At 43.4% G+C, this 14896-nt stretch overlaps 1 protein-coding gene across 3 annotated transcripts in view; it reads right to left on the bottom strand.

Moving 5' to 3' along the window:
* The window catches only part of pard3ba (par-3 family cell polarity regulator beta a), a 274053-nt gene that overhangs the window by 134961 nt on the left and 124196 nt on the right, over positions 1-14896 (bottom strand). For all 3 annotated transcript variants that reach the window (XM_017714021.2, XM_037543525.1, XM_037543526.1), the window contains exons 7-10: positions 13432-13557; positions 11694-12124; positions 9240-9379; positions 8978-9106 (exon numbers count right to left, since the gene is read on the bottom strand). In XM_017714021.2, the coding sequence (XP_017569510.1) occupies positions 8978-9106; positions 9240-9379; positions 11694-12124; positions 13432-13557 (826 nt within the window). The remainder of the gene's footprint in view (positions 1-8977; positions 9107-9239; positions 9380-11693; positions 12125-13431; positions 13558-14896) is intronic.

The following is a 14896-nucleotide window of genomic DNA, read 5'->3' as shown; positions in this document are numbered from 1 at the left end:
TGATTGGTGTTCAACGAGGTTTAGACGTCTTCAGGACAGTAGACATGCAGAGCAGGGGTAAGACACCATGGCAATGAATGAATTAATGGATTATATTCAATGCTCTTAAAAATATACTTATAGTACTAATGCAACATATTGATACTGCTTAAAATAAAGAGTAAAAGTAAAGATTGGTAGTTTCTCAGCACAAAAGACCTGTAGTTTCTCTTCACTAAAGATCAGTATTTCCTCAGCAATAAGGATCAGCAGTTATGGGCAATAATGATCAGTTGGCACTAACAAAATACTGACTGGAAAAAAAATAGTCCATTGGCACGGAGTACTAAAGATTGGTAGTATTTTGGTGCAAAAGATCAGTAATTCCTCTGAACTAAACATTGGAGGATAGTACTAAAGATTGGTGGTATTCTGGTACTAATGATCAGTAATTCACTGAAGTAAAGGTTGGAAGATACTCAGTACAAAAGGTTGGTGATATTCTGGTACTAATGATCAGTAATTTCACTGAAGTAAAGGTTGGAAGATACTCAGTACAAAAGGTTGGTGATATTCTGGTACTAAAGATCAGTAATTCCACTGAACTAAAGAATGAAAGGTTTTTTGGTACTAATGATTGGTGATATTCTGGTACTAAAGATCAGTAATTCCACTGAACTAAAGAATGAAAGGTTTTTTGGTACTAATGATTGGTGGTATTCTGGTACTAAAGATCAGTAATTCCACTGAACTAAAGAATGAAAGGTTTTTTGGTACTAATGATTGGTGATATTCTGGTACTAAAGATCAGTAATTCCACTGAACTAAAGAATGAAAGGTTTTTTGGTACTAATGATTGGTGGTATTCTGGTACTAATGATCAGTAATTCCACTGAACTAAAGATTGAAAGGTTTTTTGTACTAATGATTGGTGGTATTCTGGTACTAATGATCAGTAATTCCACTGAACTAAAGATTGAAAGGTTTTTTGTACTAATGATTGGTGGTATTCTGGTACTAATGATCAGTAATTCCACTGAACCAAAGATTGGAAGATTCTCAGTACTCAGGATTGGTGGCATTCTGGTACTAAAGAATTAAAGAATGAAAGGTTTTTTGGTACTAAAGATTGGTAGTATTTCCTTGTTCCTTGGCAATAAACAACAGCAGATCCTTGGCATTAAAGGTCAGTTGATCTTCAGGGCTAAAGATGATCAGTAGTGTTCTTTGGCATTAAGGAAATACTGACTGGAACTAAGGAGTAGTCCCTTGATTCAAAAAATCTGTTCCAATAAACAGCTGGAATTACTTGGCACTAAAGATCAATATTACCTTGGCATTAAGGATCGGTAATCCCACAGTACTAAAGATCAGGAGCTCCATGCCACTGAAGATGGGCAACTCCTTGGTTCTACCTAGTGCAACAGGCCTTTAACCAGCTACTGGAGCACATCCGCCCTGCACAGGGTTACATTTTGGAAGCTATAACACATGCATTATCAGTCTAATAATCACATCATTTTTTTTAAGTTGACCTGGTTGTAAACAGAGAAAATACTACCACAAACTTTAAGTGGCCTAAAGAGACAGCAATTCAAGTTGGATAAAGTACAACTAACAGATAAATGTGGCTTTAACATTTGGAAGCATGTGGTTAGAGCTGTTATGCATGAAAAGGACAGAAAGAAACAGACAACCTGCATCAGTGAGGCACATTTGTCAATAAAGAGATCTATTTTAGAGTGAAATATGAAAACTTGCACTACAAACTTTCTAACTCTTCACTCATGATGAACAGTTGAAAAAGAAACTACTTCAGAAACATTCGGCTTTATCAGTCACGCTGCTTCTGTTTTATAACTTATGTTATTAGTAACAGCTCTTTCAAAACTACAGTACATGCATCTCGGCAATATGAAAACAGGCTTTCAAAGCACAATAAAATGGTTATTTCACATTTGTATTCTACAAAAAATAAGCCACTATGCTTGTATTAAAAATTCAAGAGATTTTACTGCAGTAACTGATTGATAAATCATGTAGGTCAATCAAATTTGGTGAGCCGTTCATATTAAACACAATAAAATGCTCAACAAAGAATGACAAAGTACAAAACGACCCAAATAAAGACAAAGAAGAATGGGAAGAGAGAAAGAAGAGAGAGGAACAAAGAGGGGCAGGCGAGAGATATAAAGGGTATCTGTGTGTTAGGAAAAGAAAGAAGAAAGAAGCCAAGTGTTAGAGTCCATTCCAAGCAAACTATCCACTATCCCACTGAGATCTCAAGTGAACAGAATGGACAAGAGAAGGCCAGGAATACCCCAAGGCATCCAGCATGAGAAACTGCACCACTCACAACACACAACAGAGGAGCTGTTGGTGAGTGTGATCTAGCTCATGGTCCCACAGAGAATTCCAATCTGAACAATGTTTCTTCCCTCCGAAAAAACGAGGGACAACCCTGGTGGTCTTGTCAACACTTCTGCCAGAGATCGCACAAGAAGAGATATCTCCAGGGTCAGCAAACTGCCATGCTCACATACACTTGATACACAAAGTGACTGATTGTTAAAAGCGGAGTGAGAATTTGGATAAGCTGTGAAGGAGGTGGCATTGAAGAGGGCGATTATGTTATGCAACTTTAGATCTGCTTGAGTTAGATTGGAGTTTCCAAATGCCTTGAACCCACACAACATTTGGGGATTCTAGAAACTTCCATGTTTGATATTTGCAGGTGCTATATTGGTCAGCAAAACCAACTGGGGGCTTGATACAAGGCCTGTCCATCACCAGAGCCTCACTTCAGCAGGACCTCACACCTTGAAGATCCATCTTGCTGGTGTACAATTGTAGACTGTGGCTCATCCATTAATGCACAATTTGTGCATTCTTCTAGCCCTTCTACAATGGTCAGTTTCTGAGCAAAGAGCCAAGCTTAACTGGCTATTTTGTAGGATGGATGGCTCTCAACGTAGCAGTGATACCTACTTGTGTACAAAAACTCCACTAGGTCCAGGCCTGGTTTTTGGCCAAAATGTCCAGCATTTCTACTTTTTCTGATTGGTTTTGGTCATCGCTCACAAGCCTACAAGTTCTGAGAATGGTCCACCACCTAAATAATATCTGACCAGCATCTACTCTGTAGTCAGAACCTATCAATGACGAATAAAGGAAAAAGGTGGTTGGCAAATTGTAAAGATGAGTTACAGTACCTAATTGCACACCTACAGAGTTGACCTGTAAGGTAGGTGGACTTCAAATTGGTCAAGTGAAAGCGTTTAGAAAGGGGTTTCTAGGCAACTGGACAGTCAGTGCACAGCACTGAAAATACACTTCTTCATACAAGCCTATTGGCACCAGTGACCTTGCCACAAAAACACACCATTCAGCATTACTATAATAGTAAGTACAGATAAAGATATTATTAACATTCACGGATGCATCCTTGAAGACAAAAGGACAGAAAAGACACTCAAGAGGAAATGTGATAGACTCTCCAGTGACCATGGCTCCACTGAAATGATCTGAAAAAAAACTGGACACATCCTTTAGTGTCTTTGAGTGTTTATAAATTGGACTGAAGGCTCAAGGACAAAGAGGCTGCCAAACGGCCACATGCCATGAGCTATTTTCCTGTGGGATGTTTTGGACTCTGGGGTGTGCCACCTCTGGGCCATGTGCAGGCTGACCCCTTCACCCTGAGATCTCACAGAGGACCTAATGTCCACATAGACTCACCACTATATCTGTAAAGCTTTAAAGCATAGTAAAACAGACATGTTCAGTGTGTGCGCTTCATAATAAAAAGTAACAAAAGTGAGTAAAAAGAGAAAATTATTTTATATAGAGTTTATAAAGAGTTGTTGCATTGAGGTTGATATGGTTTTCCAGTATGTTCGGGCAAACTTGGTGGTTGTTATGTGCTTGCTAAGGATTTGTTAGGTCAACACTAGGCTGTCTCAGGTGGTTGCTCAAGTGTTACTAGGCCAACGCTACGCTATCCTAGGTGGCTTGCTCAGGTGTTACTAGGACATCAATTTGCTACCCCAGGTGATTGCTAAGATTTGGCTAGGCCATCGCTATGCTATCCCAGATAGTTGCTAAGGTTTTGCTAAGCCATCACTATGCTATTTCAGATGGTTACTCAGGTGTTGCTTGGTCATTACTATGCTATTTCCAGGTGGTTGCTAAGGTTTTTCTAGTTTCTCACTATGCTATTCCAAGTGGTAGCTCAGGTATTGCTAAGCCATCGCTATGCTATTCCAGATGGTTACTCAGGTGTTGCTTGGTCATTACTATGCTATTTCCAGGTGGTTGCTAAGGTTTTGACAGGCCATCGTTAAGTTATCCCATGTGGTTGCTTAGGTGCTGCTTGGCTGTTTCTCTGCTATCCAAGGCAGCTGCTAAGGTGTTGCTTGGTTATCTGTTCTGACACTGAACGACATCCTGTTATCTATAAAAATGGACAAAACGCTAAATTGTGATAGATCAACTTCCACTGGTTCGTAGCGACACATCTTGACTGGTGGTGTATATTTAAGAAAAGGGGAATCTTCGGTTTTTGTCAAAAAGTTTCCAACTTATGTATAACTCAGTACTTTGCTCAGTACTTTGAGCAATTATAGTGCCTTGCAAAATTATTGGCACCCTTGGTAAGGATAAGCCAAAAAGGCTACGAAGAAACGTCTTAGATGCTCATTAGTGCTGAATAGGTTGATCTCACAGAACCTTCACCTTTTAGGAAAGTATTATATAAATTATATGTAAAAATTCTCTACACAAACAATTTATTGATCATTTCTTGATACAAACAACTATGAAAAGCTTTATGATCACCAAGATTCAGTCACGGCTTTTTGAGGCATTCTGGATATTAATTTTACTATACCTTCATTCTCTATGCTTCTTGATTAATATAACATCATCTACAGTTCCGTCCACAATCCAAACTTATGAACAGTAGATCCTTTTTTTTTGGGCATTAATACTCATTTTCACCAGTGGTGCCAAAGCGTATTCTGGGCACTGTTGTTTGTGATTAGTGATAATAAATTCATTTCAAATCAAGGCCACAGCGCGTTCTATAAATATTTGAGATGTCTGGGGTCATATCCATGCCTGAAGTGCTTACAGAGAGATGAGTAATGGATAATTCCCTAAGGCCAGTAGAAACCGTGAGGCTAGTCAGCATCTTCGAAGCGTTTGTGTGTGTGAGGCAGCGCGTTCTGCAGGATATCCAGTCATTAACACATCATCCCGATGCCCCCAGAGAATCTGGAGCGCACAAACAAAGCTCTAACTCTGTCAGCAAGCACATATAACCCACAAACCCCACTCTAACCCAGAGACTGACTTCCATTCTGGTCCAAAAAAGACACAAAATGATTCCAGGATGGGTGCGGGCTGTCTGCGGCGCTTCCTTCCCCCGTATCTGCTGGTTTTCAGGACATGGAGTAAACTTAAGATCACCTTTACCTGGGTTTCCCCTTAACCCATATGTGGTTGATCAGACAAGACATGCTTGCGCTGGAGTCTCTTGTAGCTAACAAGAAAATGGAAGCTTACGTTTAATCAGTGTTGCGCAAACTGCAAACCTAATTCATCAAACTGCTTAAAGCTGGTCAGTAATCCCAGATAGCCTTTCTTACATTCTGTGACACTGTTATTGGGGAAAATGTGTAGGGACAGGCCTTTTTATTTTGTGTCCAAAACTGGTCAAAATATGAAGAATATTGGTCAGATATGCAGCCTATTGCTACTAAAAAAGAAATAAGAATGCACGTTTCGTTTTTAATTTTGGCTGGACATCTGCCCCGATGTTTGGAAAAAGAAATGGCAAAAAGAGGTTTGCATTTACATTTGACTGTTTTCGTTTTAACGTCTTTTTTGGCTGCATTTGCCTCCCATAATTTAAGGGGTTAACTGATAAACCAAAAGTTATGCAAAAACAGGCAGCGTGATGGAAAAATACCAAAAAATGTCGTTATGACTTGCAACTTGCGCAGTAAGTTGATGAGAACATATAACTATAGCATAAGCATATCTCCCATTGCTTGCTAGCTACATTAGCCTGGTAGCTTTCGCGCCAAACTAAAGCAGCAAACGTGTCTTGGCGGACGGCCCACATTTAAGGCCAAAACCAGATTCTTGGCTGAATCATCGCTTTAACAGACAAAGGATTCTCTTTTTGCTAACGGCCAGTGGTCAATTAACTTGTGCGAAGCTGGTAGAAACTGCCCACCTGGACCGAACTAAATGACTCTGCAGTTTGTCAGAGGAGAGAGAAAAATGGGCGTTTTCTTAAGAACAGAACTGCGAGGCCTTGCACACTCGTTTGGTTCCTCTCATACACCCGAGCAAAGTACAGAGCAGATGGTGCAACAGAAAAGGCGACGAGTCGACACCATCATTATGCCTTTTTATATCTTTTCATGTCGCTGAAAACTCTCTCTCTCTCTCTCTCGCTCTCCCGCAAGCGCGTCATTTCGCCCGCCGCCGCGTTTCCGCAACAATTTACCCTGCTAAAGAAGTCGGAACCAGCTGAATTAGAATGCGGTGGGTATTTTTTTATAAACACTGATCCTCGCGCCTTGGGTACGTGGAAGATTTCCATGGCACGTAGTTGTGCTTCGGGAGACTGAAGATTAATAAAGGGACAATTTCAGCGCTGTGGATGTGTGTGGCTTTGAGAGCGCAGCTGTTCTTTTCCAATAGACCTCGCAAGAGCGAATCTCTCACAATGGCCTGGAAGAGAAATAAAGTGTTCGGAATTTAGGACAGTATTATGCATGCGAGGATGCAATTTTCAGACACTATCCGAGTCACTTTTAAAGCAGAAACCTGTTTTCACACATGAAAAGTCAAGATATAACCACCGTGGAGATGGAAGGTCTAATGAGCTTTATTATCAGGAGATTGATCGCGCGAGTTCAATGCCTGGTGATGCTACAGCCGTCCGTGGCCGGGAGTCCAAGAGAGCCGAATTAGCCTTCACCATCCCAGAGCTTGGGGTATCGTGTGATTGAGGGATCATTCTCAACACAGCGGTAATACTGACTGGTGGTGGGAGGGTGTGTTGCGCTGGTGCGAGTAGATCAGACACAGTTTTTAAACACTCACTGTCCACTCTATTAGACACTCCTACCTGGATGGGATGTGTTGGTCATCCTCTAGACCAATAGAACTGTTACGTCGACCTGACATCAAAGTTGACCAAAGCTGCCTTGATGTCTGTTTAAATGAACCTTTATGTTATTGTAGGTTAATGTCAGTTGTTATGATCAGCTTCTGTAGGTGTTATGCAGTCTTGCCCTACAGTAAAGCGTTAAAGTGAAGAAAACTAACCCTTTTAAAAAGCTCGGTGGTCTCAAACTTTTGATGGGCAGATTCTGCCACATTGTGACGATAAGTCTTTTTTATATACAGGACTTCTGGCAGTTTGACAGGCCGTATGGTACGTGTTCATCTTTATTACGAGACTTCAAACGTCTTGTAGAGGAAGCAATGCAGGTGAGCGGTGCAAGGCCGCCGAACAGATTAAGGGCTGTTTTTCGTCCCGCGCGACGTGTTTATAACTCGCCCGTTTGAAAGCCGGAGTGTTTGATGAGCTGAGAGAGGCGAGTGAATGAACTGCAGATAGACAGAGACACAATGGAGGGACGTGGGTCCGTTTCCGGAGTTGAGGGATATAGGGGCTTCTGAGGGGGGTAGGGGGTGGAGAGGAGTAAAACAGGAGTGGAGGGGGGCAGAAAAACACAGAGGGGCTTTCAAAAGCAGGTCAGAAAGCCACGAGCCCCCGCACCAACATCTGGCAGAGGTGGAGGGCCAGCATGCCCCACAACTTCCTGGCCAGTGGCCGAGCGTGCACACGACTTCCTGCCAGGAGCTGAATCAACACGTCCCAAATGTGCTGGGGAGTGGGAGTCAGGGGGGTGGGGGGATGGTGGGGGGTGTATGTGTATTGGGGGGGGGGTTGTTTGTATGTGCAGGCCGTCTAGGCTGCTAGGATGACACAGCCTTGAAGAACAGGAAGCAGAAGGAAAAAGGAAGAAAGGCAGACGTTCGTGACTATAAAGGCAGGCAGGTTGAGTCGGTCAGAGAGAGAGAGAGAGAGAGAGAGAGAGAGAGAGAGAGGGAGAGAGAGAGAGAGACAGAGAGAGAGAGAGAGAGAGAGAGAGAAGAGAGAGAGAGAGAGAGAGAGAGAGAGAGAGAGAGTGAGTGAGTGAGTGAGTGAGTGAGTGAGTGGGTGAGTGAGTGGGTGAGTGAGTGAGTGAGTGAGTGAGTGAGTGAGTGAGTGAGTGAGTGAGTGAGTGGAGAATGGAAGAAACATTGAGAAATATAAAACATTCACCTATCAGGTCTCTAAGTAGAAAACGGAGAGAACGAGAGAGAATGTGTCGAAAAAAAGTAAGAAATAAGAATAAGAAAAAGAAAGAACGTGAAAAAAAAACAAAAGGAACAAACGAAGGGAAAGAGAGGATGAAAGGAAAGGCAAATAATGTTTAGCACTGATGGAAATGGTCTTACAGAAGTCAGTAATAGTAGGCCTATGAGAGAGAGAGAGAGAGAGAGAGAGAGAGAGAGAGAGAGAGGGAGAGTGATGGAGAGAGATGGAGAGAGAGAGAGAGAGAGAGAGACAGAGAGAGAGAGAGAGGGAGAGTGATGGAGAGAGAGAGAGAGATGGAGAGAGAGAGAGAGGGAGGGAGAGTGATGGAGAGAGAGAGAGAGAGAGAGAGAGAGAGAGAGGGAGAGAGAGAGAGAGATGGAGAGAAAGAAATAGAGAGAGAGAGATGGAGAGAGATGGAGAGAAAGAGAAAGAGAGAGAGAGAGATGGAGAGAGATGGAGAGAAAGAGAGAGAGAGAGAGAGAGAGAGATGGAAAGAGATGGAGAGAAAGAGAGAGAGAGATGGAGAGAGATGGAGAGAAATAGAGAGAGAGAGATGGAGAGAATGAGCAGGAAAGAAAGGAAAGCAGAGACGAGAGGAACCTACTGACTCACCAGCTCCCTGGGTAAAAACAGCTCCTCCTGTCTGGTAATAACCAGTGATACAGTCTCTCCCAGCTTGGTGCTCCGCAGCATAGCCACCAGCTCCTCCTGCGTATGGCCAGTTATGTCCACTCCGTTCACCTGCAGGAGGAAGGGAACCAGCATTTAGGACACAAACGAAGCTGAGAAGGTAAACAAGCACGCTGTGATCAGAGTAGCCGGTCAATGGACGAAAGATGATGAAAACTAATAATGACTGGACAATGAAACTCACCTCTAAGATACGGTCCCCAGACTGCAGGCGTCCATCCTTCACAGCAGCGCCGCGGGGCAGGATGCTCTTGACCAAGATAGGCCCCGGGCCGTGCACAGAGGAGTCTCTGGTCACCACAGTGAAGCCAAGCCCTTCTGTACCTGCAATAGGTGAAGGAAAATGGGACATTTAAGACCATTTCCACCTCACGTTCCATCTCCATGTTAACTTAGCACTGAAGTTAGCGGTTCTCCAAAATAGTTGCTAGTAGGTCTATAGAATTGTGTCATTAAATCAGTCTATGGCATTAGCAGGTCTATGGAAGGCCTACGGTGCAAACAGGTCTATAGTACTAAGTTGTTTATGGAAGGCTCTTTGGCCTTTATAGGTCTACGGAAGGACTATGGCACAAATGGGACTAGGGAAGGTCTATAGCACTAACGAGACTATGGAACGTCTATGGTGTTAACAAGTCTATGAAAGGTCTATGGTGGAAATGGGAATATGGAAGACATATGGCACTAAGTGGACTATGAATTGTCTGACATTAACTGGAATATGAAAATACAATGGCACTAAGGAGTCTATGGAAGGTTTATAGTGATAATGGGAATATGGAAGGTCTATGGCATTAACTGGAATATAGAAGTTCTCCATCACTAACGGGTCTATCGTTGTCTAGGCCACTAATGTGTCTATGGAGAGTGCTAATGGGTCTATGGAAGATCTATGGAATTACAAGAGCTATGGAAAGTCTATGGTGCTAACATCTTAATGAAATGTCTATGGTACTAATGGGAGTAGGCAAGTTCTAAGGCACTATTCGGTCTATGGTAGACCAGTAGACAAGAACTATGGAAAGTCTATGGTGCTAACAGGTTTATGAAAGGTCTATGGTACTAACGGGATTACGCAAGTTCTAAGGCACTAATGGGTCTATGGAAGGTGATTATGGGTCCATGGAAAGCATATGGCTATGTCAGTCTATGGCTATATAAGGTCTTATATGGCTATATTAGATGACTATGTCAGGTCTATGGTGCAAACATGTCTATAAAAATATATATAGTCCTAACAAGGACTATGCTAACAAGTTTATGAAAGGTCTATGGTACTAATGGGAATATGCCTAAGTTGGCCTAGGGCGCTAAGGGGGCTATAGAAGGTCTATGGTGGTAATATGACTATGGAAGGTCTAATGCCCTAGAGATTTTGAACAAGTGTCAATGAAACTATGCAAAGTTTATGGCACAAACAGGTCTACTGAAGGTTTAGGTTGCTAACAGGTCTATGGAAGGTCAACGTAAGTGATGGCTGGTTGAAGGCGAGCATTTTGAAACCACTGAGAAGAGAAACAACACAACGTCATGCAGATATTTCAAACGTCTGGGTGGTATTGCTCATGTCTGAGGTCTGTGTCCTGACGTGCGAGGAACTGGCACAGAACGCTCTCTTCCAGGGGGGCTGCTCTGCATGCTGAAGGGGTATGAGGGCGCTCTCGGCCGGTGAGCAGTATTTAAGCTATTGGTCACCCTGAAGGGGTGTGAACGCCCCCGTCTCTGCCACTGCACACTGATAAATGTTTTCTTATGGGGATTAGACAGGTCTGCGCTTTAATTTCACACGCCAGCACGTTCCGGGGGAGCCACAGAGATGGGGAGAGCAGGATAGTGAGAGCGGATAGAGAAGAGAGGGAGAGAGAGAGACCGAGACAGAGGAAGACAGAGAGAGAGAGAGAGAGAGAGAGAGAGAGAGAGAGAGAGAGAGAGAGAGAGAGAGAGAGAGAGAGAGAGACAAAAGGGGTTGGTTGGAGGGAGATTAGAAATGAAAAGAAAGGAAGAGAGGGCAGAAAAGAAAAAAGAGAAAAGGAGAAAAAGGGAAGAAAACAAAGATGAAGAGGAAGGCTTAGGGAATCGTCCTAAGATGTATTCCCCATGACTCTGCTATCCCCAAGGGCACGTGTGATTACTGAAGCTAAGGATAGCGCTCTCTCTCTCTCTCTCTCTCTCTCACACACACACACACACACACACACACACACACACACACACAGAGAGAGAACCACGACTGAAAGATGTTACACAGGATAGAAACCAATCCAGCATACTAAAGATGGAAAATGATGAAATCCCATCTCCCAGTGGAGCTCCTGACTGACTTCCATTAATGTTTTAAATCCAGAGATGCTGTCAATCAAGTGACAGAGAAGAGAAGAGAAGAGAAGAGAAGAGAAGAGAAGAGAAGAGAAGAGAAGAGAAAAGAAGGTAGACAAGAAAAGGCATCAAGAGAAGACAAAAGAAGACACTAGAAGGGAAGGAGGACATGAGTAGAGCAAAGAAAAAAAAAAGATGAGAAGAGAAAAGAACAGAAGGAAAGAGAAGGGAAGAGAAGAGAGGAGAAGAGAAGAGAGAAGAGAAGAGAAGAGAAGTGAAGGGATGTATCCCTTAATGAAACATCATGTGACCTAAGACTCACCTTTTGTAAGATTTATCTTCATCTTCTTGCCGCCCTTCTTGGTAGCCGTGTTCGGCGGAGTGGCGAGGGCGGGGCTTCTTCTGGAGGCGGGGCTTTCACTGCGACCCTTGGGAGTGGGTGAGGCACTCACGGGAGGAGGTGGGGTCTCCTGGCGACGCTCAGCCTCCTTGGGAGCATGCCTTACGGGAGGTGGGGTTTCTTCTGGAGGTGGGGTCTCGGAGCTTGGCCGCAGCAGGCGGTCAGTGGCTTTGCCGTCGGCCTTGCGAACCAGGAAAGGGCTCTTGACCTTGGGGACTGTGTGGGGGACAGACTCAGGACCACTGAACAGCTGGCCAATGAGGCTCTTCTCGTAGGTGAGCTTGTTGGCTACGGGCAGCACCTCAAGGCGCACAAGTGGGGAGGACATGGCCTGGCGAAATACCTCCTGTGATCTGAAATGAAAAAGAGGAGCGTCAAGTGACAACCAGTGACAACCATGGTTAAGAACAGGGCTTCACATCTACAGTCTATGGGGCCTCAGCTCAACGTTACTGGGCATGTCGGCCACCTTCACTGAGACATGACATCAGCAAAAATGATCATAAGATTTATCCACAAGTTATGGCCAGGGACTAACTGGAGGCAACATGAACTAAACTCTCATTCTGTAGCTGCTAACAACAAGCTAATACTCTATTATGTGCTTAGCTAGCTAACATTACCCATCACTTAGTCTCCTTCCTTGTACCATTCACTGGCCACTTTATTAGAAACACCTTGGAGGAAGCTTGTAGGATGCTCCTGTACAGCAGTGGTTATTGCCTACAGACGGTGGTCCAAAGAGCAAAAACCACAACCCAGCGAGTTTTGGATGCCTCATTTTCCTCTATATCACGGCCAGGTACATGTGCAGCATTTACCTGGGGAAGGAATGGCACCAGGATACACTGTGGGAAGAAGACAAGCCAGTGGAGGGAGTGTGATGCTCTGGACAATGTTCTGCTGGGAAACCCTGGGTCTGGATGTGAACTGGACATGTTTAACCTACCTAAACGTTGTGGACCAGTCAGGCAGTGGCCTCTTTCAGCAAGATAACGCACCCTGCTACACTGCACACACTGCTCGGGAATGGATTGAGGAACATGAAGAAGAGTTCAAGGTGTTGCTATGACCTCCAAATTCCATGGATCTCAAACTGATCAAGCAGCTGCCAGCTGTACAATGGCCAGAACCACAGGTAACTAACTCCACGTCACAACTTACAGGATATGCTGGTAACATCTTGGTGCCATGCTTTGGTGAGTCGATGACAGGTGGTCATCATATTTTGGCTCACAGGTTGTGTGGTTTTTACACAAAACAAGAAAGGAAGAAAAACTTGAGTAGTTCACCTTAGGACAATGCTGCAGAGGTAAAATCAGCTGCTGCTTTACCTTTCAACTTCTTCCTTCCCTCCCTCCTTCCCTCCCTCTCTCTCTCTCCTTAGCAGCCCCACTTATTTTAATCCACAGCCATTCTGAAGGTTGTCCGATACCGTGATGGGACTTAATAGGGCTATTCCACACTCGGGAGTAAAGATGTAGCAGTGAAAGAGAGCGAGGGATGAAGGCCATGAAAGAAAGAGAGAGAGAGGTGATGAGGAATAAAGGCAGGTTTGGGAGAGAGGGACGGCGACAAAGGTATGAGATACAAAGGAAAGAGACGAGGATGAGATGGGCAATGAACTGATGGATAGAAGAGAGGAGACTGAAAGACTTACTGAGCAAAAGTCTTGTCTATTAGCTCGCTGTCATTGATCTGGACAATGCATTCGTCCTCCTGAAAGATGCCCTCTCGCTTCGAACGACTGTTCTCCTCGATGCCTTTAACATGGAGGCCTAGAGTCCTAATGATAAAACACAAAGGCTTAAAAACAGACACAGGCAAAACCCCATAAGCAAAATACACCAATCAGGCCAAACATTATGACCACCTCCTTGTTTTTAAACACTGTGTCCATTCACTGTCCACTCTATTACATGCTCCCACTTTGTAGATGTAAAGCCAGAGACGATAGTCTATAATCCTCTAGTCCTTCATCAGTGTTCACAGGACACTGTTGACTGGATATTTTTGGTTAGTGGACTATTCTCAGTCCACTGAGGTGTTTAAAATGGACATTGAGCATAGAAACAAGGAGGTGGTCATCATGTTATGCTTGATCGATGTATAATGTTTAGCAAAAAATTCCAAGTCGAAAAATTTCACGTCAAGTTCAACAGCAAGTACATTTTGGTGTATCCCTGAAATGGGAACTTTAGTTTGTGTTCAGACTTGGAAGGTTTGGTTTGATTAGAACTGATTCATTTGCTTGGTTACATTTACATTAACAGGCAGAAGGTCTTTTGTCTTTGTGCTATCTGGACACACAAATCTGAACTTTTCATATCCAAGCCACTTTCATATGTGCCCCTGAGTGGGATACATAACCAATTTGTGGCCATGCGAAAGTCATGACACTGCCACTTGGGAGTGTTCACACCTGAAAAAACAAACCAAATGAAAAAAGAAGTTTGATTGATCTGCACCGAACAAGGTAGGGCATTTTCGCATCTATCTTGTTTGGTGTGGGCCATTCTAACTTTCTCTCTCCCCCTGTCCATTTTGACAGGTGTCCGCACTAATGAATCGTGGTCTGATGAAACCACAGGTATCGGTCTGCTTAGTGAACCCTAGTTCAGTTCACTGCAGGGGTGATTTTTGGCACCAAAGGGAGGAACTCAATATCAGAGTATGCTTGACAGTGTTGGACAGTCTGTATATTATGCCTGTTTAAGCGACTGACTCTTGACAGATGCTGATATCCTTCTAGCAGCATGAGCTGCTCTTAATAATGACTGAGCATATTGCATCAGCGACCTGACTGGTTACATCCAAACTATAGAAGCAGGTATCATGAAAGGTTTATTACTACTGAATCAAATGGTGGCAGATGTGAGAGTAAGAAGCCACTTGAATCTCTGCGAAGTTTTTGATCAATAAACATGAATTAGTATGTGTGATTTGGTGCATTTAGACGTTGCATTTAGACGTCAAACCAACCAAACCAAATGAAAAAAATACAATATCACCAAAACTCAAACTCTTTAAATGGAAGCTAAAAAAAACTGTAGATTTTATTCCAAGCAACATTTAACAATTTCTATTGTAACATAATAAACTTTTCACACAATGTAAAGGCGAAC

The sequence above is a fragment of the Pygocentrus nattereri genome, chromosome 12, assembly GCF_015220715.1.
Source record: "Pygocentrus nattereri isolate fPygNat1 chromosome 12, fPygNat1.pri, whole genome shotgun sequence".
In the NCBI taxonomy this organism is placed as follows: domain Eukaryota; kingdom Metazoa; phylum Chordata; class Actinopteri; order Characiformes; family Serrasalmidae; genus Pygocentrus; species Pygocentrus nattereri.
The sequence above is the reverse complement of the archived record's forward strand: the minus strand, read 5'-3'. Positions and strand labels throughout refer to the sequence as shown.